Raw genomic sequence first — 21448 nt, 5'->3', positions numbered from 1 at the left:
TACTTGCTGTGGGGGACACTTGGTGTGTTGTGTTGCACAAGTTGATAGAATACACTATTAGAATCCTGAAGAAGATGGCGATTTCTTTGGCGATGTTACCACAATATTTCTTTAATTGCCACCTTAACTTATAAAGACTGGCGAACGGAGGAGGAGTCATAGACCGTCTACGGCTGTATTGTTGAGCAAGCCATATCACGGATGCGCACCCCACGCTCTTATTTTTCCATAATATACTGTATATCTTCATGTCAGTAGTAACGGCAAGCAACACCTTTTTCCTTTTTTTCACCACCCTCACTAACACATGTTGATTTCTATCATGAGAAAATCTGCAGTCCGTCCATCTTGCGGGAAAACAAAGAAACTGCGGTGCTGTCGTAGATCGTCGTATTTCGAGCATGTCGTTGGATATAGAAACAAATGGCGAGTCAAATTTTACATCAGATATCGAAAAGATCGTGTGTCGAAGGGATCGTATGTCGAGGTACCACTGTATTTATTCAGATATATCATTGGAAAGAGATATATATAAGACATGTTTTTCACTTTTTTCCCCTCAAAGTACAATTTAAAAAAAAACAAAAAACGTATGTATGTATTTTAAAGTTTTTAAGCACTTCAAATGTAATAATTATAAGTTTTGAATGTATTACTGTCCCACTGAATTATTTTTAAATAAAAATAGATTACCGATCCATTTTTTTAACAAGCTGAAAAATGCTTGTCTTTATTAAATGCTTCATTGAATGAGTCCACTCAAGCTGCTCACTTACACACCATGGGTTGCCACAGCAACTGTTTAACAAGTTAAACGATGTTGACGCATGCGGTGCTTTGAACTCTTGGCTTACCAGCGCCTCTGGCAAGGTAAACTGTGTCAGTCAACGTTAACTTTAATAAGCAACTCCAGTACACTGCCTGACCATCAAAGAGCAGGGAGAGGGAGGGAGGAAGGGAGAGTGAGACAATGCAATCGGCTCGGGACAGCCGAGCACATAAGACATGTTTTTTTCACTTTTTTCCTCAAAGTACAATTTAAAAAAACTTTTATATATGTATGTATGTATATGTATTTATATATACAGTTTATATTGAATGTTTTTTAAGCACTTCACATGTAATAATTATGATAAGTTTTAAACATGTTACTGTCCCACCGAATTCTTGTTTAAAAATAATAAAGTAGAAAAACGCTTGTATTTATTAAATGCTTCATTGAGTCCACTCAAATCCGCTCAAGCTGCTCACTTACACACAATGAGTATGCACAGCAACTGTTTCACTAGCTAAACGATGATTGAGGCATGCGGCGCTTTGAAGTTTCAGCTTCCAAGCATCACTGGCAACATCAAACCTTATGTCTGTCAATCATTTTTAACTTTAATAGGCAACTCCAGTGCACTGCCTAAGAAAAGCAGCAGGAGTTTGAGACTACGTGATCGGATCGGGACAGCTCATATGTATGTATTTATTAATTGAAAAAAAATCCGCGATGGACTGTGGGAACGAACTTTAAAGCGCAAAGTAGCCAGGGATCACTGTATGTCAAGACATGACAAATCGTGTCATCTGATGATAAAACTCAAAATGAGACCCTAGACACTACTGGATAATCTCAAGTTTATGGCACAATTACCCCCCCCACACACACACACAAACAAATGCTGGATGAACACTGCAGGTGAGTAGAGTACATTAAAAAGGTAGCTACGTGTTGGCGATATGGAAGGGGCAAAGGCACCATTCTCAAATGTAATAATGTATTGACGAAAAAAATTCATTTCGCAACCGTTTTTTTTTGTTCAATGTTGGTATGTGCATTTAACAACTGATTGAATAACAAACCTTGGGGGGAGCTATACCAATGCAGCAACTTTTTCCTTTATCAGTCCAGAAGCCAAGGCATGTATTATATTAATATTTTTTTTATTACACTAGATCGAGAATATATGGTACAAAATAGATTAAGGGAGATATTTTTTAACGAATATGAATGGATGCATTTTAGATCTAAAGATTTAGATTGTAGAGGTAATAACAATCATATTAAATCATGCCTTTGTGTCGAAACACCCTGTGGACCCAACTAGTAAATACCTTTTATGTTTTTTCAATACCTTTTGTCTGTGTGGGTCTCTTGAGGCAATTTAGAAGGATAGGGTGATCTCACCTACTTGTGTTATTTAGGACAGGACCTCCACTGCCGCTTCACTTTTCTCCAAAGCAACATTGTTCATGATTTATAGGCCTGACACGCAATCTTGTAAAAAGAAACATTTAATTTTACATAATTAACTTTATAAAATATTCACAATCCATGAAAGAATATCAGATATTTAAAATGGAACAAATAACACATGACAGTAGAAAAGCACATCGAGTTAAAAATCCACCTTGTCCGTGGAGGTGCATCCAGTAAGACATCCTCAATACAGTACTGGCGTGCAAAATTGTGTCATGTATTTGTAGTTCTACAATCTTGAAGAGAACACACAGTATTAGGTTATTATTACTTCAAGACAGGCTTGTTCAATAAGTACAACATGGCTGGGGCATATCACAAGAGGACAAAAAAAAAAAAAATTTTTTTTGGTTAGCTGTTCTAACCTATATGATGACGACTACTTGCAGCGTGTCATTGCAGGGGTTTATACTACAACACATGAGGAGACAAAAGGGCCATCTGTAAAAACGATGTGATGGTTTTTTGAGTCACTAGGCCCACCCCGGACAGATTTAACAATTTGCATGTAGAACAAACCACAACCAAAAAAAATCACATGTCAGTAAATGATGAAATATTAAATACAACAGGGCTTCAAATATTTTACAACTGTATTAATTTATTGTTTGAAGCTGTACCAGCCTGTACTGAAGACAAATTCCACCAGTCTTGCTGTGTGGTCATTAAATATTCATTCATTACTATATTGCACTAGTGTTTAAATTAAACATACCGTAATTATTTGTGTATAAAAATAGAAAAATGTAATATGTACAAGGACATCTCCCCAAATAAATGCCTGAACATTATTGGATGCCTGGAATTAAAAAGTGGTATATTAGGAAATACTTTATATTTACAATCAGACGTATTATTTTAATTTCTAAGTACCAGCTGTCGTCCTCAATTAATTAACATTATGTCCACCCAAGTATGTTGCGGTGACCTCACTTATCACCAAAAAAGTTACATACAGCAACACTGAAAGGTCATGTGCTAGAGGTTTCCAGAACTTGCCTGGTTGTGGAAATTCAAAAAACAGTTGTGGTTGCGCGATATGCAGAGAAAGACACAGCACTTGAGGCATAGCACCCGAGAAGTCCTCTGACAGTCACCGAAACGACACCTGCCCCCTTCGCCCTCACCGAGCTGCTCTGGCCAATGTCCTGAACCGTCATAGCGTGTAGCTGCATCCGGGAGAGGGTTTTCCTGTACCGTGCCGGGATTAGAAGGGTCGGTTATGGAATGAGCTTTTGCCGGGGAGTGTTGAGGGAGGACAGAGTTCTGCGGGTCTGAGCCGCTGGAGTCGATCAAGGCTTTGGCTACTGACAATCTGAAATCCATGAGAGACAAAGGTGCAGATGTGACCATTTGGACCTGTCTGCATAACAGCCAGGAGTTGACTAAAGCCATATCTGTTAGGTACCAGAGCACAGCCAGAGGCCAGCCTGTTGGTGAGGTGGAAACCGGGATTGAGTAAAGATTCAACAAATCTCTGTTGAGGCGAGCAGCCGCTTGGGCTTTTTCAAAGTTGTTCATCAGAGAGGCCATTCTTCTCTGACCGTTTCCTGCTGTCGAAAGGATAAAGCCCTGATGCGACTTGCGCAGCATCAGCTTGCCGTCCGAGCTCACGAATTCATCCCCGATCTGACCCTGTGCGCCACCAACGCGACCAGCTCCGTGGATCCCAGCCACAAGGAGGCGCTCGAGCATAGCAGGGGTGGAGAGTTCTTGCTTGCAGAGAAACACAGTGCTGCCTTTAGGGACCATTTTCTCAACAGCGTGTTCTTTCTCAGACAGATCCACTTTAAGATCCACATGGAGAAGCAACCCCTCAAATCCAATCAACGTGGTGCTATGAAGAGCTAACCTGTTATTGTGCACTTTACCAGTCAAGGGAATCAAATACTGATCCACAGCAAAGTCACCCTGTCTTCTAAGTGACTGGCATCTTTTTTGGAAATGGCACAGTAATGGTACAACCTTCCACAAAGGGTCCACAGAGTCGTTTGACAATCCCCTTCGGTCGCTCCTGTTAGCAGGAGAATGAGCAAAGTCAACACACGTTTGTTGTCTTATTTTACCATTGAGTTGCTCCGTATCGGGGGAAGCAAGCTTCAACAAACGTGACAGCTGAAGGAAGCGGGGAAGCGGCATGGCTTCAGCAATTAAGGGCACCTTGGTCAAGTTGTCCCAGTAGAGCCGTGGACTGGGAAACTGATTGTGGGGAAGTAAAGGAAATAAGGTTAGCCAAGTTTTGCATTCACTTGTGAAAGCCACATAATGGAGAACCAGATGCACAAACCTTCAACGTGCCCATCGCAATGTGGATCCCAACAAACTGGGCTACTTCTCTTGCAGTGACGCAGTCAGATGTTTGATTGCTGCAGCGGGCCATTTCTACCCAGGTGTCCCAGCCAAAATATTTGGAGAAGTACTCAATGGGTTCGTTGGTCTCCCTTGATGCTGCTTGGTTAACACTTGACAACATGAAAAATACAACAAGCCGAGTCCATTGGGTGAGAGGGAATTAGAATGTGTCTAGAAATGGTCTGAATTTCAGAAACTTCTCTATTATTTTTTCATTCCAACAACAATTTAAATTAAAAGAAAAATCTTACAATTGTGTTCTACTTGATTGTGAGCAGTCGCCTTGGTTCTTGCAGAAATTATCCAGGACCTCTGCTTCCGCATCAACATGAGGTTGGGACATCTCAAAAACTCGTGCATCCTCTTCCTCAGAAGTCTGCAGGAGAAAGCTCCTCATATCCGGTGGATCATGACACTCTGCTTCAGCTTAAAAGTTCATTTTGTCTGTGTTAATGTTCAATTGTTACACAGCGGGAACTAAGGATGCAACAATACTCGGTTTTATATTGAACCGTTCGATACGCCTTCTTCGATTCAATACGCAAAAATATTCGATCCAAATGAAAAGCTCCCACAATGAATTTTCCGAATTTATTTTTGTCGTCTCTCTCGCTAAAATGTCCGGCGCAGCTTTGCCTTGACATAACAAACTCTGCCGCTAGCAGCTCCCCTTCACCCCCAAACTGCCTGATAGGTGGGAGCTGTGGCGCACGAGGATCATTGCTCGTGAGATAAGACAGAAATTTAAGGTGGCAGCTTGCCAGCTTCAATGTCGTGCAAATCCATTGTTTGGCAGCATTTTGGGTGAGCTGATATCATTTCCCCACTGGTACGTAGTTAATAATGACTTCCACTATATTTTAGCCGACTTGGCTGCTACGAATAACCTCGCTTTCACAACAGGCAGCTTAAGACCCTGGGACACAGAGCGCTAACTCACGTTTACATGATGAACAATGAGTGGCAAATTAAGAGCGCTGTACAAACCCATTCTGTTTATGAAAGTTGATTGTCAAATGAGTGGCAAATTAAGAGCGCTGTACAAACCCATTCTGTTTATGAAAGTTGATTGTCAAATACTGGTGTTGTGCAGTAATGAGCAGACGTGACTTCAGTGGCATTTGTTAACTTTTTTAATGCCCGACAACACTCGCGCGCACACACTGATATCATCAGATAGTAACCTAGATGTGCCACGTTAGATCCCATGCCATTGCCTGCGTGAGCCCAGAGTGATCATGGGTGCGTAGTCTATATACTACATCGATGAATTAAAAACCGCCTTGACTGCATGAAGTTAAGCAGGCAAAATCTACCCATACCAGCGAGGCAGTGACTATAAATAATGCTGCAAATATTGTTAATTCAGTACGTGACACAGATAGACTCGGACCACAAATAGGATGTTTTGCTCATGTGGTATACATACCAACTAAGAGAGCAGTAGCAATCAACAGTGTGCCCCGCCACACTTTACAAACAGTACAGATTGTTCTCAGCACTTTTATACAAAATTTCTTCAGATCAGTAAGAAGAAAACATATAAATATTATGCACTATAATGCGTGCTTATACGATGGCATTGTTATTTTTGCTTGTTAGCAAAATAAAACAATAAAATAACACTTGTTTTTTGTTTCAGAGAATTACATGTATTGAATCGAAAATCGTACCGAACCGTGACTCAACTGTATCGTTGCATCCCTAGTGGGAACAGCATTAAAGTAATAACAACTTGACAAAATAATGCATCAAATAATTTGATTGACAGTATCGGTAAACAAGGCAGAACCTACATTTTTACTAGCTGAAGGCCTTTCAAGTCAGCAATAGCTTTTTGTAGTGGTTATTCTTGTGGACACTAACTTTGAAGTCCTACCCCTCTGTCATTCGTGAATCGATAATCTTGAAACATTCACTATGTAGCAAGGGCCCGTATCTATTGATCCTTGGAGTCCAGCTTTTGATTTTGTTTGGTATCAGGGCTGATTAATTAATTGAGGAATTAGTTTTATTAGTAGGTTACGAATTTGCCAGTAGAGGGCAGTACTGACTTATTGTTTGAGACTCGAGCTCGTCATGTTAAAGGAATAAAGAACAGAAAGACAGCAAAAGAAAAGAAGGTGTTCGTAGCACAGCTACGGGCTTCTCAACCCTGATGTAGACTACTTTGCACAGCTGCTGAATTGACCCTAATCTCCCGGGAGAATAGTTACGACGGACTGGTGAACTCTTAACTTATGCGGGTGGAATTAATGGATTTGTTTCAGATAAGACGTGACAAAGAATTTGCATACAGTAGTGCTCAAAAACTACTTTCTCTGTGAAAAGTGTAAAACTGGATAGCAGAGACACTTCACTTTTGTCATAGTTTTAAGGTTAAGGCTTCAAATTTCTTTCTGCCAGGTTTACTTCCTAGGAGCCCAAAGTATTTTTTTTTTTGTATCAGTGCTGATTAAATAATTACAGCCTCATTGTTCCTGTAGGTTAGAAGTTAGTCAGTTGAGGGCATGTGCGGTGTTGCAAACTCCCCAGTAAGGAAAGTAGCTATTGGCTGTCCTAAAAGTCGCTAGACGACACAATCACCTAGAGCTGGGAATCTTTGGGCACCTAACGATTCGATTACTATTACGATTCAGAGGCTCCGATTCGATTATAAAACGATTATTGATGCACCCCCCTCCTTTTTTTTTTTTTTTTTAATAAAGTTTTGTACATTAGTTCCAAAATTGTTCAAAAATACTCTCAGGCTAAACCAAACTACTATTTCAGTATCAAGTTAACATATAGCAGTAAACAAATATACAAAAATAACATTAAATAAAAAAACTCCAGTCCCCATTCTGTATCAGCAGCTTTAAACTACATTCAATTAATTTAATGTTGTGAATAAACCGTTAAAGTTGTTAAAATTGCTCCCGTTATTCCGTAATTTCCCTTTTGTCTACTTTTGACAAGTGAAAGTTTTAAAACTATTTTAAAGATAGATTCAAGTCAATATTTTACCGATTTAGGAGTATTTTAGATAAAAAGTTAATTAGGTTTGCTTGGAAGGTTCGCTACAACAGCATTGCAGGGACGTTTACTGCTTTAAGATGGCGGCCGTTTACTAACGCCCGCATCTAGCTTTTTGCAGATGTGCTGCTACCGCTACCGAGTCAACAATCCATCTAGTCCTGTATAAATGATATCTACCGTAACATTATGTAGCTTAGCTGTACTTGTAGCAGCTTTTCGGCAGCAGGCAGGTATGATGTTGTGTTTTTTTATCTCGTGGCATGAGTTGAGCTAGAGCCGTGAGTTGAGCGTTGGCATTACCCGAGGGGCCGGTTAATGAGAAGCATAATGCTTAGCTACTCCCGCTCCGTTCTGTCCCGAAGCCCGCGCGGCGCGCTGAGTGTGTTGTACTTCCGCTTTACTTGGCATATTTCAATAATCGGAATTTGGATGTTTGTGAATCGTTCTCGAATCTTCCACGGCCGAATCGCGAATAATCTAAGAATCGGAAATTTTGCACACCTCTACAATCACCTAATATGCATACTTGGTCATTTGCATGTACCGTATTTTTCGGACTATAAGTCGCACCTGAGTATAAGTCGCACCAGCCATTAAACGCCCAACGAAGAGGAAAAAAACATATGTCACACCTGAGTATAAGTCGCATTTTTGGGGGTAATTTTCTTGATAAAATCTAACACATAGAACAGATATGTCATCTTGAAAGGCAATTTAAAATAAAAATACAATAGAGAACAACATGCTGAATAAGTGTACAGTTAATAATGTTACATGATGCATGAACAACAAAATGCAAACGTGTCCGGTATGTTAACGTAACATTGCTATTAAGAGTTCTTCAGATAACTATAGCATAAAGAACATGCTAACAAGTTTACCAAACCATCAGTGTCACTCCAAAGCACCAAAATAACATTTGAAATGATATAATAATGTGTTAATAATTTCACACATATGTCGCTCCAGAGTATAAGTTGCAACCCCAGCCAAACTATGAAAAAAAACTGCGACTTATAGTCCCAAAAATACGGGTAATTGTAATGGACGCTGTAGGAGAGCGGAAAAACGTCATTGGAGAAGCAAAAAGTGAGTTAAAATAGAAAACAACAAACAGAAATAGTCGCTAGATTTGGAAAGTTGCCAGATGTAGCGAGAAAGTTGGCGATAATGGGCATGTGCGAGCAGCCTTAGTGTGCTGGGGCACACTAGTGCTTGTTTTATTTAGAGTACCCCTATATTGGAAATAGAGATGCAGGTACAGACAGGATCAAACAAACCTTGTCCATCTGTAAAGTCGTGAACCTCCATCGTATCTGGTCCTCTCAAATCATGGTATCCTTGCTGAGTGCCTTCATCTATGTAAACATTAAAAATATCTGTGAGCTTTGTGTTGTGTGAAGACATCTGGAAACAGCAATCACTCACATGAATGACGGCCTCTGGTTGAATGAAGCGTTTGTCTGACATCAGTGGATACTTCTGGGCTTCCACTATTAGTGTGAGACGCACCCAGTGGAAGTTCCCACTCTTCATTCTTCACTGGGTAGAAGATGCACTGCTTGTTGGTTAAGTCAGGGGACATGCGGAAGTCACTGGACGTCTCCTCAGTGTCTGTGACTGTGAGCAAGCAAACTTTAGTTCCTGAACAAATCTTTTCATATCTAGGAAGTGAGTGAGCACTGAGTATGAACACTCTTGCCCCTTCTGCATACTGTTAACTACTTATGTTGGTAACAAGGTATTCACAATCTACATGACAATCTTCACGACAACCTACACTAAAGTCAAATGTAGTTAGTAACAAAACTTTACCATTCGGTGTAGACATGGTTTCCTTAACATTGTTGAATAACTATTCTGAAATCAGTACTTACCTGGGATGGAAGTGTCTTGATCATTGACTTGCTCTACATCCAATTGGCTGTGTCTGCTATCAGGTGTGGACCGGGCATCATCATGTACAACTCTGCTCTCCTGTTTCACCAGAACCCTCTGAATGTCTCGGTTCTGTTGTCGCTGCATGCCTGCTGCCCATCTGTCGCTCTCTTTACCACACAACGGTGCACCAAGTCTTGGATCTGATGTATGCTCTTCAACCTTGATCAGTTGTTGCGTTTCACTCTCAACAGTGGTGTTCAAAGCCTAAAAATGATGTGTACATGTTAGCCATTCAAACCACTTAAGATTCAAAACCTTCAAAACGCGCAGCCTGTAATTAGCAACACATGAAAGATTGATCAAAGTCACAAATGCATGCATGCAATGCTACAATGATTTCAGACTTTCATGTACAGAATTTCTGGAAAATTGGCACCATCACCCTGCCGTGGGAATTCAGTGATATGAAAATGTTTGGTCACCCCTGACAGTTTTCATTTGTAAATCATTGAGTGTTTGGATTAGCAACTTCCCTTTTGATTAGGGCTGTCAAAAATATTGCGTTAACGGGCGGTAATTAATTTTTTAAATTAATCACGTTAAAATAGTTGACGCACTTAATGGACATGCCCCGCTCAAACAGATTAAAATGACAGTACAGTGTAATCTCCACTTGTTACCAGTTTTTTAACGTTTGGCGCCCTCTGCTGGCGCTTGGGTACAACTCATTTTATGGGTTAGTACCATGAGTGAGCATGGTGTAATTATTGACATCAACAATGGCGAGCTACTAGTCTATTTTTTGATTGAAAATTTTACAAATTTTAATAAAACAAAAACATTAAGAGGGGTTTTAATATAAAATTTCTGTAACTTGTACTAACATTTATCTTTTAAGAACTACAAGTCTTTCTATCCATGAATCGCTTTAAGAGAATGTTAATAATGTTAATGCCATCTTGTTGATTTATTGTTATAATAAACAAATACAGTACTTATGTACCGTATGTTAAATGTATATATCCGTCTTGTGTCTTATATTTCCATTCCAATAATAATTTACAGAAAAATATGGCATATTTTATAGATGGTTTGAATTGCGATTATGATTAAGTCATTTTTAAGCTGTAATTAACTCGATTAAAATTTTTAATCGTTTGACAGCCCTACTTTTGATATATTAGGATTTTGACGGACAGAGTAACATTTAAAAATGGAAACTACTAGGTTTATCGGAATGATTGTTGAAAAATCGTTTCATTCAGGTTATTTAAGAGTTGTTTGGAGGCCTCCATGCTTGGGGAGAAATGGCTATTTTGTATATGTTGAAAATGTTAGAGCTTTGACTTCATCCCATGAAAAATGGGAGCCAAAACGAAAATGTTGTGTTTATAATAACATAAATAACATTGTACAATGTATTTTTTTTTTTTTTTTTTGGCAATTATACATTCCAAAGCATAGGCGTATTGCACTTCACTTCTTACCTGTCTTTTATTGATACATGTGGTCATTAGGTGGGACTGTCTATTAGCCAACACAGGTTCAGCTGTGATAATCTTTTCAATGTAGATTCCTGGAGATTGCCGACTCTCCCGGTCCACCTGAGATTGATTGGATTCATCCAATGTAGAGGGTGTTGAAGAAATAATAGTTGCAGGAGAAGTGGCTCTATGAGCATCAGGTCCAGAATGAATATCTGAGAGGGAAATCTGTGCAATTGTCTCATTTTCATCATTTGTTTGGGAAGTACACTCTAGTTTTTTACATATATCATGACATTCCTCCTGTTCCACCTGCAATTCCATTCCTTTAACAGAATCTGGAAAACATCCCCTAGCTATTGTGTCCACTTTTCGATGAGCTCCTCCTAGTCGTTTACCCTCTTTTCCTGCATCCTTTTTCTTCTGGACTAACACCTCTTCTTCCTCATCTTTAAAGTCCATTTGCTGTGTGGAGCAGGAGACTGACTGCAAACATCTCACTGTGGTTGGATGATCACTTGTCTTTTCCAGGGGATGTGCATCAGAACAGGGAGCTTCAATGGAACCACTTTGAGAAAGGGTTTCTTGAAGAGAAGATATACTACCACTTTCATTGTACTCGCCAATGGTAACAAGGTCCACCGCGAACATAGCATCCTCCTTAATGCCAGTTTCTACAGGGGATTGGTGTTCAGATTCTAAACAGAGGCTCCTGGGCATACATTTTTTTTGCTGTTCATCCAGGGAAACAACAGATTCATTTTTCTTCATTTGAGTGTTGCTATTAAAGAGAGGATCCAGATTACAAGTTATGGTTTTCATCAAATTGGGTGGTTTTGGAGCGACATGAGGCTGAACACTGCCTTCATCGAGAGGTTGAGAAGGTAAAGATGGAGATGGAATCAAAGCAGGAAAGGAGACACTTCTTTCCCTGTCCTCCAAAGCGGCGTCAGGTTCAATATCCCAACCAGTAGTCGGATTCATCAGTCCAATAGCTCTTTCTTGATGGTCAACATCTAATCTGGAGACACCTTCAAAAACATTCCCATTTGTGTATGTGAGCTCAGGACTTTCTAAGATATGGACCATCGCCTTGTGCTTCTGAAGCGAGGCAACCTCACTAAATATCTCCCCACAGTTTTTACACTCTAAGGCACGCTTGGAATGTGCGGCGGTTATCACCCCTTCAGTCTCCACATTTGTGGGAGCTTTGCGTTTTCGAGTGGTCTTTGGCTTGACAAGCTGGGTTTCCGGTACTTGATGGGAGGCATTTAAAAATGACAGCAACGAGAGGGCTTTTTGAGTCTTTTTGGGTTTCCCTTTTTTCTTAGCAACATTGCTGGCATTCTTTGTTTTTTTTTGTTTTGCCTGGTTTCCTTTGCTGTGCTGGGATCGGTTATCCCGAGGTGATGTTTCTTGCCCAGATGCTTTAGAAGGGTCCAATTTGTGAACCTTCAACTGGGGCTGCTTATGACCTTTCAGCAAAAGGAGAGAGTCTTGTATGACTTGTGTGTTGGGTGACTCTACTTGCACTTTAGTTTGGTTGTTTTTTGGGCTCTTTGTTTCGTCCTTCTTCTTCGGCCCTTTATTTGCCAATTTAGTTTTTTTTAGATTACCTTTTTGCCCTACTTTGGACTGCATTTTCTTTTTAATTACAGCCTTTTGTTTACTTTTATTTTGATGTCTTTCCGCATTGTCTTTTTTCATTTTTTTCTTGCTTATTTTAGCTTTCCCTTGTGAATTGTTGGTCAATGGGAGCAAATTGACTCCTGTTGAAGATGCCATGTTCTTTGTTTTTTTACTTTTAATGGAAATGTTTCCCTTCTTTTTTAATGGCACTTTATTCTCCAAGAGTTTTGTTGCCTGATTAGTTTTTGGTTCTTCTTGGGAAGACTGGCATTGCTGCGAAGGTAATTTTTGTTTTTTGTTATTCTTCACTTTCTTTTGAGGGCTGACGTTAACGAGATTAGATTTGTTTGTTCTTTTGCGTTTAGCAACACTTTCTAAATCCTTATCAATTATGGACCCAATCAGTTCTTGCATATAACCTTGTATTATTAAGGCCCTGGCTGGCTTCCTTTTGCGTACTTTCACAAGCTCTTGCGCTGACATGACATTTACAGGTAATTCTACGGTCTGTGGTTCTTGCTGGCTGGATGATTGTGAAGGGTCCTCATTTTTAGAAGAAATACTTTCCACCTGATCCTTTTGTGGTTCTTGCTGGCTGGATGTTTGTGAAGGGCCCTCATTTTTAGAAGAACTACTTTCCTCCTGTTCCTTTACTTCCTTTCGACCAACTTCTTTATCTTGTGTAGACTGATAATCAGACTCCTGGGGCGTCCCACTATTGGATAATAAGCAGACCTGGACTTGACCAACTTGTGATTGAACATTCTCCTGTGAGTTAGCTTCAGGTTCTTCTAAATCATGTGTGGGAGGATGCAGAGAGGCAAAAGTAGAAGTAGCGAGATCTTGTTGATTGGTTTGTAAAGATGTCATGCTCTGTCCAACTGCAGGCCCCAACAATGTGACTTCATTTTGTGAAGATGTCAAGTTCTCTTCAACAGTAGGCTCAAATGATGGGACTGGTGAGCCAATATCGGTCTCATTTACCATATTTTGATAAGTAGTTTTCTCCAGTTCTGTGGTAGGTACCAAAAAGGGTGGTGGGATTTCCAGTTGTTGCTCATTTTGTGATTGTTGCAGCTCAGCAGTTGGTGTCAGGGCAGGAGTTAGTCCCAGTACGACACTTTGGTCAAGGTCTTGTTTGAGGTCTGTTCCTTCATTATGGAAAACCGATGGCTCGAACGCATTAGAGTCTGTTTCATTAATCCCAGATTGTGAATGAATTTGATCCATCACCGTTCCCTCCGGTTCCAAGCTGTGTCCACTTGGAGCAAAACTAAGTGTGAGGCATTCACCTGACAATTCATGCGTGTCCATATTTGACAAGGGCGGGTTGATCAGCTGTCCATCTGGCGTGATTGGTTCTAGTATGATAGTTTGTAACATCGGATCACATAAATCTCCCTCCAAAGTCTTTGACTCAACCGGTGTCAAATTTAAAGAATCTGATTGGGGCAGACTGACGTTTAAATTGACCGGTTTGGACAGGTCAGAGATCTGTTGTACTTCTAATGGGGGAGCATGAGGAGGCACTTGACCCAAAATCACAACTTGGTTTACTTTCTGGACATTTCCCAAAGATTCGATTAGCCTGCGTATTGGCTCTGTGTCAATATTGCTGTCAACTTTTTGAAGTGGCCCATTATGCTCCAACTGTAGCAACGACGATTGGGGAATAGATAATGGCGTAATTACTGGAGTAAACTGATTTGCATGTGTTTTAGGTCTCAGGGGGTTACCAAGTGAAGTGAGTGACAAACTGTGCTTCTTTGTAAGATGATGAAGGCGTGTCTTGGGACTTTTGAAAGTGGCCTTACAAATGGAGCAGGGATACTTAGGCTTTAAGGCATCTAAAGATAAAGCAAAAATACATAATTATTTAGTACACTTACACTGCTAAATGATCATCGCTGTACGTCTCAATAATTTTGCTTACCAAGCTCTCTTTTCCTTTTTGCTTTGATTTTGGCTTCGCCCTCTTTTTGTTCACCTTCCGGTAAGTGTGACTGCATATGTTTCTGCAGTGCTTGGGACATGCTGAACCTGTTTCCACACTCCTTGCAAACATATGGCTTCTCTCCAGTGTGTATGCGGCTGTGGTACTTCAGCAGCGTTGTAGTTTTGCATGTTTTACCACAGTCGGGGCAGGTGTAACCATCCAGGCCGATATGAATCTTTTTATGACGTGTAAGCTCTGATAACTTTTTAAAAGCTTGGCCGCATAGAGGACACTTAAATGGTTTCTTTTCAATGTGGGTTTTCTGATGGGCCATGAGCTCAGTGGAGTTAGTGAATTGGCGGTCACAATGGTAGCAAGTGAAAAGAGAATTCCTCAGGATGCACTGCTCATACTCGGCTGGATGGCTCAACTTCAGGTGCCGCAGTTTACTCTTGGTATCGCTGAAGATGATGTGGCATTCGATGCACTGCAAGGAGAGTTCTGATGCTGCAGGAAACAGCCCAAACTTGTATTAGAACAGTTATTAACAATATATTTGCGTATTAACCACAAGTTTCTAGAACCTGTGGACGTGGGTATTTGACTAGATTTACTTTTTTACTTACATGTGAGTGGCATGACCACTGGCTTGGTCATATCCATCTTCAGAGGATCTGTCATTGCTTTCTTGGAAGGGTAATACCTGCCCTTTTTCTTTGGCTCTTGTTCGTTAGTCCCAGGATTTCTGGTTGGATTAGGCGTCAACTCTAATGGAGGATTTGACTTTGGACACTGATCAACTTCCATCTCTTCAGTGGTTTCTGATGGTTCAACCATCCTTTCAGCTTGTTCAAGCGAATTAACAGCGAGTGTTTTATCAGTTAGAGTTGCGCTCTTCTCTTTGAAAGATGTATTCCCCTCTTCTTGTGCACCTGCTTCACTTGGTGCTGTCTTAGTAGAATCAGTGTCATTGTCCAGTGGCTCCAGTGTGGACTGAGTGTTCACTGGGTTTGGCACACTGTCCTCTTGAGCCGGGTTCAGCATAGTTCCACCGATGAACTAGTTCAGATGTCTGCAGGGATCAAGATTAGATACAAGTAAAATGACTAATGTGTGAATGCTGAAGAGCTTTAAAGGGAAACTCGAATAAGACTTATAGGCTCTCATAAGCCACAATTATTCTCTTTTACTAAATTATAATATTAGGAAAAACATTAAAAATCACCATTGATTTAAAAATCTAAAATATTTAGTACATGTTTTGACCTACGGAGGACGCCATGTTTTATGCGCGCAATGGACGCTCGGGTAGTTTGTCACTGTCACTAGACGAACACTACTGGCTTACTGCAATTCCTTCTACGCAGCGAGACGTCCAACACATGCGCACGTCGGTTAAAAGCGGCGAGTACTTACCATTTGTTTACCCTTACTACTTTTCATTGCCTCCAAATACTTTTTGCATGTGTTTCCCTCTCATACTTTTAAGCATTCTGTTTTCTTGTGGTAGTTTTTAAGCAGAGTGTTGATCTGTTGACAACATTAGTCACATAGCATATTTAAACCCTTATTTGATATTACTACGTTTAAGTATTTTCTAAAGTCATCTTTAGTATGTTCTGTCTGTATGCATCTTAACAAAACAAGCTGAAAGCGCAAGGTAGTACTTTGAGTGTCAAAATTGCTTCTTGAAAGGCGTTTCACCGGTGTAGCACATTGTCTCGTTTCACCCAGTCTTTCTTGTTCATTTTGCTTTTGCTGCTCGTTTTGTGAAATATCGACAGTGCTGTCATGCTCATTAATGTTCCTCTCAAATTCAAATTGAAATTGAAAGGGTTGAGCAGATGACATGTTTATGTCGCTAGAGTCATACTCTGGAAGCGCGGCAGCGTAACCAAGTGATGTCACCGCCCTGCGATGTCAACAACAACGGCGACCTACTAGTTTACTAATTTTACATTTGCATAAAAACATCAAAAGGGGTTTCAATATCAAATTAATTTAACTCATAATAACGTTTATCTTTTAAGAACTACAAGTATTTCTATCTGTGGATCCCTTTACAATCTTAAACAAGTCAGAAGACGTAAAAAAGTATTTTCCACATTAAAAAAATCATCTAAAAAAAAAAATCCTGATTTCTCCATTTCAGACGAGGCCATTTGTAATTTCACTGTAATATTTCAAAATACACCACGCCAGATGAAGACTATCCTATCATATACTGTAGAGGCAGAGGGGTAAATTAAAAGGTACGCTCCTGTAAAAATGTAATGGAACAATAACAGTATAAATTGTGATAGTAATTTGATTGTAAAATTCTAACAGGTGTATTACTAAATGGCAGGGGAGTCAAACCGGTCCTCAAAGGGCCGCAGTGGGTGCTGGATTTCTTTCCAACCAAACAAGATGAATACCTTTTCACCAATCTGGTGTCTGACAAGTGTAATGAGTTGATTGCAGTTAGGTGCTACTAGTTTTAATAGAAATATCATTGGTTGAACTGTCTGTGCTGGAGCCGTTGGAACAAAGAACAGGACCCATTGCGGCCCGTTGTAGAATCGGTTTGACACCCTGGTTATATGGGCTATATATAGAGCTGCAGCTATCGGTTATTTTAATATTCAATTAATCTATCAACTAGTTAGTTCGAATAAATGAGTAATCAGGTAAGGAACATTTATTGTGTTGCAGAATAAATTTTAGGAGATAGCACTTTCAAAAGAGCATTTAATGCCAGCACAAAATAAAGTTCCTGATTGTTTCTTCAAACTATGCAAAGTTGCACTTTCATTTAAAAATAAAATATCTGAGCTTATCCTCAAACGGTATTTAAAAAAAATGAAGATCTAAGTACGACAATAGAAACATTGGCTAACTTGCATAGTAAAAGACTTCTAGCTTAAATGCTATAAAATGCTCACATTTTTTTAAAACAATACTCTCAACAAATCGCTCAAAAATATTTTCCCACAAAAAAAGCTAAATATACCTACAAACTGATTTACGAATGCATAAAAAATATATTAGCTTATGTTGGTCTTAACAGGGAGAAGCTGGATTCAACCATGTTAACCGAGTTATGTCATATTCACTGTTGCTACTAGAGGGCAGTGTATCAACCCAAATCAATAAAACTAAATGCAAACACTTTCAAAACAAACTATTATAATGCCACTATAATTAAACGAATACTTGAAGCAGCAAAATTTGATTCAAAGCCTTTTCTAATCGAATTACTCGAGTTATTCCAATAATCGTTGCAGCACTAGTTATGTAAATGTCAAATGTAAATATTTCCGTATAAATTGGGCAGAAAGTAGAAGATGTATTCTTTTTTTGTTTTTATCCGCAAGTTACATTTTTTTCACCCATCTTTTTATGCTATAAAGTATATTGCAAAAAAAAAAAAAAAAAAAAAAAAAAACAGTTGCCTATAAAATTAAAATGGAAAAATAAATATATATGGCGGAAAACACTTAGGGGACTTGAAGTTCTGCTCTGAGACCTCCAATTTGGCCAAATTTCAAAATTGTCCGATATGCACGTGTGATACATCATTGGAAAGCTTAAAATCTCCATTTTCTGGGGGAAGAAAAATTTTGAACAGGAGGGCATTTTTTAGAAAAAAACAATTTTTTTTAAACAGCAAAACCCTAACTGGAGGCGAGAGCACGCGAGAGCAGAATTAAAGGCACCACGATTTTAACGAGATATTATCGCGTACATACCATGTTTCGATCCAAAAACTCAATGTAGCATGTATCACCGAGTGTCAAGACACAGCTGTGAATGGCCACAGCTGGATTTTTTGGGGGGGATTTTATGGGTGAAACATGGTGATATAACAAAGGTCACGCTGCAGAAATCGCAGACAACAAGGAGTGGTTGAGATTTTCTTTTACATATCCCATATACCCTTTTAACCGTTATTTTTCAAACATTATTTTCCAAAAAAATTTTGTTTGGATCGATTATGTACCATCTAACATACCAGGGGAAAATGCGACAGTAACAAAAAAAATACAATTAAGCGATATTTATGAGGTAGATATCTGTGACTTTTTTACAGACGCCAAATTTTTCATTGTGACGTAATTTGTTTAAAAGTTTAAAATATGTGAGAGAATAATTTTTTTTGGTCGTTTTTTTTTTAAACTAAATATTATAAATTAATTAATGATTCAAAGCTTAAAATGACATTTTGAATAATCAATATAATTACTTACCTTCTTTTTATGGCTAGGTTGAAAAAAAAAGCGGTTGCGCAACGACTGTCAACAGGGGTTTTCAGCGTAAAACGGACAAATTAAAAATTGTTCGGAAGCTTAGTGCGCCATGAATCTACTATGGTAGCATATAGATTTTGTTCTGTCAAACACAACAGTTCTTTTGGCTTAAAATACAGCAGTTTATTTTAAAGAGGGGTGCAAGAGCAGAAACTGCTTTTTCAGTCTTATCTGTGTTTTCTGCCACATACATATATAAACCAAGATGTAAAAAAAAAAATTTTTTTTTTTTTATGTTGACATGTCATTGTGTAACGGTCAAAACTCAGCCCTGTGATGCAAATTAGCAGAAATAATTGAATAATTTAATAATGTGAATAATCTCGTTGATGTTTTTAAAAAAAGAACTTTACTAGGTTTTTTTTGTTTTTTTTTAATAACTTTACTGAATTTGTTGTGCTTTGGTACTGGACTTTGCTGGTACGGAAACCATTGTATACTGGATTTCTTAGCAGGATCAGGTCTTTTTCTTTTTAACCGTGAAAATGTTCGCTATTATAATTTGCTCTTTACTTTTTAATATACCCGCTAATTTGTTCATATTTGATTATTCTCCAGTCCACGCAGTTCCAACCAGATTTGTGAGAGCCTCAGGTAGCTACCATTATGAAGAATTACAATACATGGGCGAGTGCTACAGAACAGTTGGAATATTTTTGCAGCTTCTGTACATACGACATTGCAATTTTTCAAAATTATTTAGACCCTTTTCTGTGCATACGATTAATCAGGCTTCTGGTACTTTGCGGTTTAGGTAATGTAATAACTATTTATATTTAAGAAAATATTAAATGGTATGCCAAAGGGTCTTATTATGATTTACAACAAATGACCTACTTGTGCAAATCTGCTAGTGTTTATTGTGCGCTATCCAGATGGCCAAAGGCAGGGGAATGAATGGGCTAAATGCATTTGTATCACAAAAGAAGAATGATGGGAGCTGGAGCGCTGTTGCTGGGACACCAAACTGGATTTAAATTCTATATTTGTATCAAATGCGTGCTGGACCATTTCTAATAATCATACTGCAACCGAAACTAAGCAAACGAAGATTAGAGGTCTTATCTATACATATTATGGTAGCAGTTAGCTTATATTCGGTGATTTACAGTGAAAAAGCGGGTGCGAATCGCTCAAAAGCTTCAATTTTATTCCATTGCTGCTGATGCGTTAAGAATCTAAGTGTATGTGAAAGAATGAACATGAAGATGTTATTCAGCGTTACCTGAGCTGAACGGTCCACACAAACATCACAACGTCGTTTGCGCACAAAGCCCACAAAATTGGGAGATTCGCAAGCCACAGCCTGTATGACGGGGAGATGGGAGGGGTCTTCTTCTGGTCAACGTATTACCGCTCCCTACTGGGCTGGAAGGTGAAGTGAACAAATTAAAAACGAGACTCATTCTCAAGCGAAGATGGGCAGCCAACTTTCCATGGATTCGTGTTGTTGGACAATTATCAATGGTACACTAAACACCAGGGTTCACCAAATCCGGACATCGGGAACACTTTTCCTGTTGTTGTGTTTTCCATGTCTGGCCCCCTCCAACACACCCGACTCAACAATCATGATCATAATCATCAGGCTTCTGGAGCGCTTACTGATGACGTATTATTTTGATTTAGGTGTGTTAAGGGGAGAGAGACATGGAAAACACGACTGGATAGGTGGCATCGAGGTCTTGATTTGGTAAACCCTGCTATACGCTATAAGAGAATCATGGGGAGGGGACGTAAAAATAAATTGGGGGGGGGACTGCTCAATTACTGCTCTATTTGTTTTATTGCGTTGCATCAGATGATTTAATTCAATTTTTAGTTCTGGACATTCTTTGGTCACTATATTTCAAATCTATCATCAGCCTTTTTTCCAATATGCTTTAGTTTTCATGCAAAGGGTATTTTTTATATTCCTATATCTGTCTTTTATGCAGTTTTTCCCACCCAATACCATTCAATTAGAAGTTTGTTTTTTTTAAACAATATTTTTTATTTAAAAATTTACCGATTGATTTATTATTCCAATAAAATGTGAAAACATTCAAAGGGGTGAACACTTATGATAGGCACTATAATACAATTAATGCAAATCTTACATCTATCAATAATTTTACTTCAATCCTCTTCACTTGGCACTGTCTTCAAGTGAAAATTCAGCTACTTACCATAATCAGACGTACATTCCCATTTGTTAGATGTGCATTTTTATGATGCAACTACAGTATTCCCTTGCCATTTTTGTTTAGACTACCTAAATTTAAAAAAAAAAAAATTGGATAAAAGTCAACACAAAAATCAGGATTTAGCAAGGGTTAATGATATTAGAGCACTTATTACACACACACACATATATATATATATATACATATATATATTTTTTTTTTTTTACAAATTTGAAAAACAGTTCCATTAAGACCTTATTTTTCAATTTTTGGGATTCTCTGCCTAAAAGGGCTAAACTTTAAAACTGCCAGGATTACTTCCGACCCACCTTGATATGAAACATCACATGCATGCCTATACAGCAGGGGTTTGCAAGCCCGGTCCTCGAGAGCCGCGATGGCGCTACCCAGCTCGTTTTCCATGTCCCCCTCCTTTAACACACCTGAAT

General features: G+C 39.0%; 1 protein-coding gene across 3 annotated transcripts; it reads right to left on the bottom strand.

The window, feature by feature from the left end:
* Nucleotides 1-1718: 1718 nt before the first annotated feature.
* On the bottom strand, nt 1719-21387 carry LOC130914797 (uncharacterized). 3 transcript variants are annotated; one of them, XR_009063000.1, is made up of 11 exons: nt 20060-20376; nt 15172-15617; nt 14543-15052; nt 10984-14456; nt 9493-9760; nt 9044-9235; nt 8896-8973; nt 4849-5023; nt 4533-4707; nt 2397-4444; nt 1719-2263 (listed from the first exon to the last, which is right to left on the bottom strand). XR_009063000.1 is itself a non-coding variant. In XM_057834307.1 (11 exons), the coding sequence occupies exons 3-11, from the start codon at nt 15587-15589 to the stop codon at nt 3224-3226; spliced, it is 6510 nt and encodes a 2169-aa protein (XP_057690290.1). In that variant the 5' UTR covers nt 15590-15617; nt 20060-20202; nt 21329-21387; the 3' UTR covers nt 2282-3223. The 3 variants fall into 3 exon arrangements, 2 of the variants coding, with proteins under 2 accessions (XP_057690290.1, XP_057690289.1); XM_057834307.1 differs by lacking the exon at nt 1719-2263 and adding an exon at nt 21329-21387 and having other exon boundaries at nt 2282-4444; nt 20060-20202; XM_057834306.1 differs by lacking the exon at nt 1719-2263 and adding an exon at nt 21003-21017 and having other exon boundaries at nt 2282-4444; nt 20060-20202.
* Nucleotides 21388-21448: the final 61 nt, after the last annotated feature.

This window comes from Corythoichthys intestinalis, chromosome 4 (assembly GCF_030265065.1).
Source record: "Corythoichthys intestinalis isolate RoL2023-P3 chromosome 4, ASM3026506v1, whole genome shotgun sequence".
NCBI lineage: Eukaryota > Metazoa > Chordata > Actinopteri > Syngnathiformes > Syngnathidae > Corythoichthys > Corythoichthys intestinalis.
Note: the sequence above shows the minus strand (reverse complement) of the source record. Positions and strands in the feature narration are given on the sequence as shown.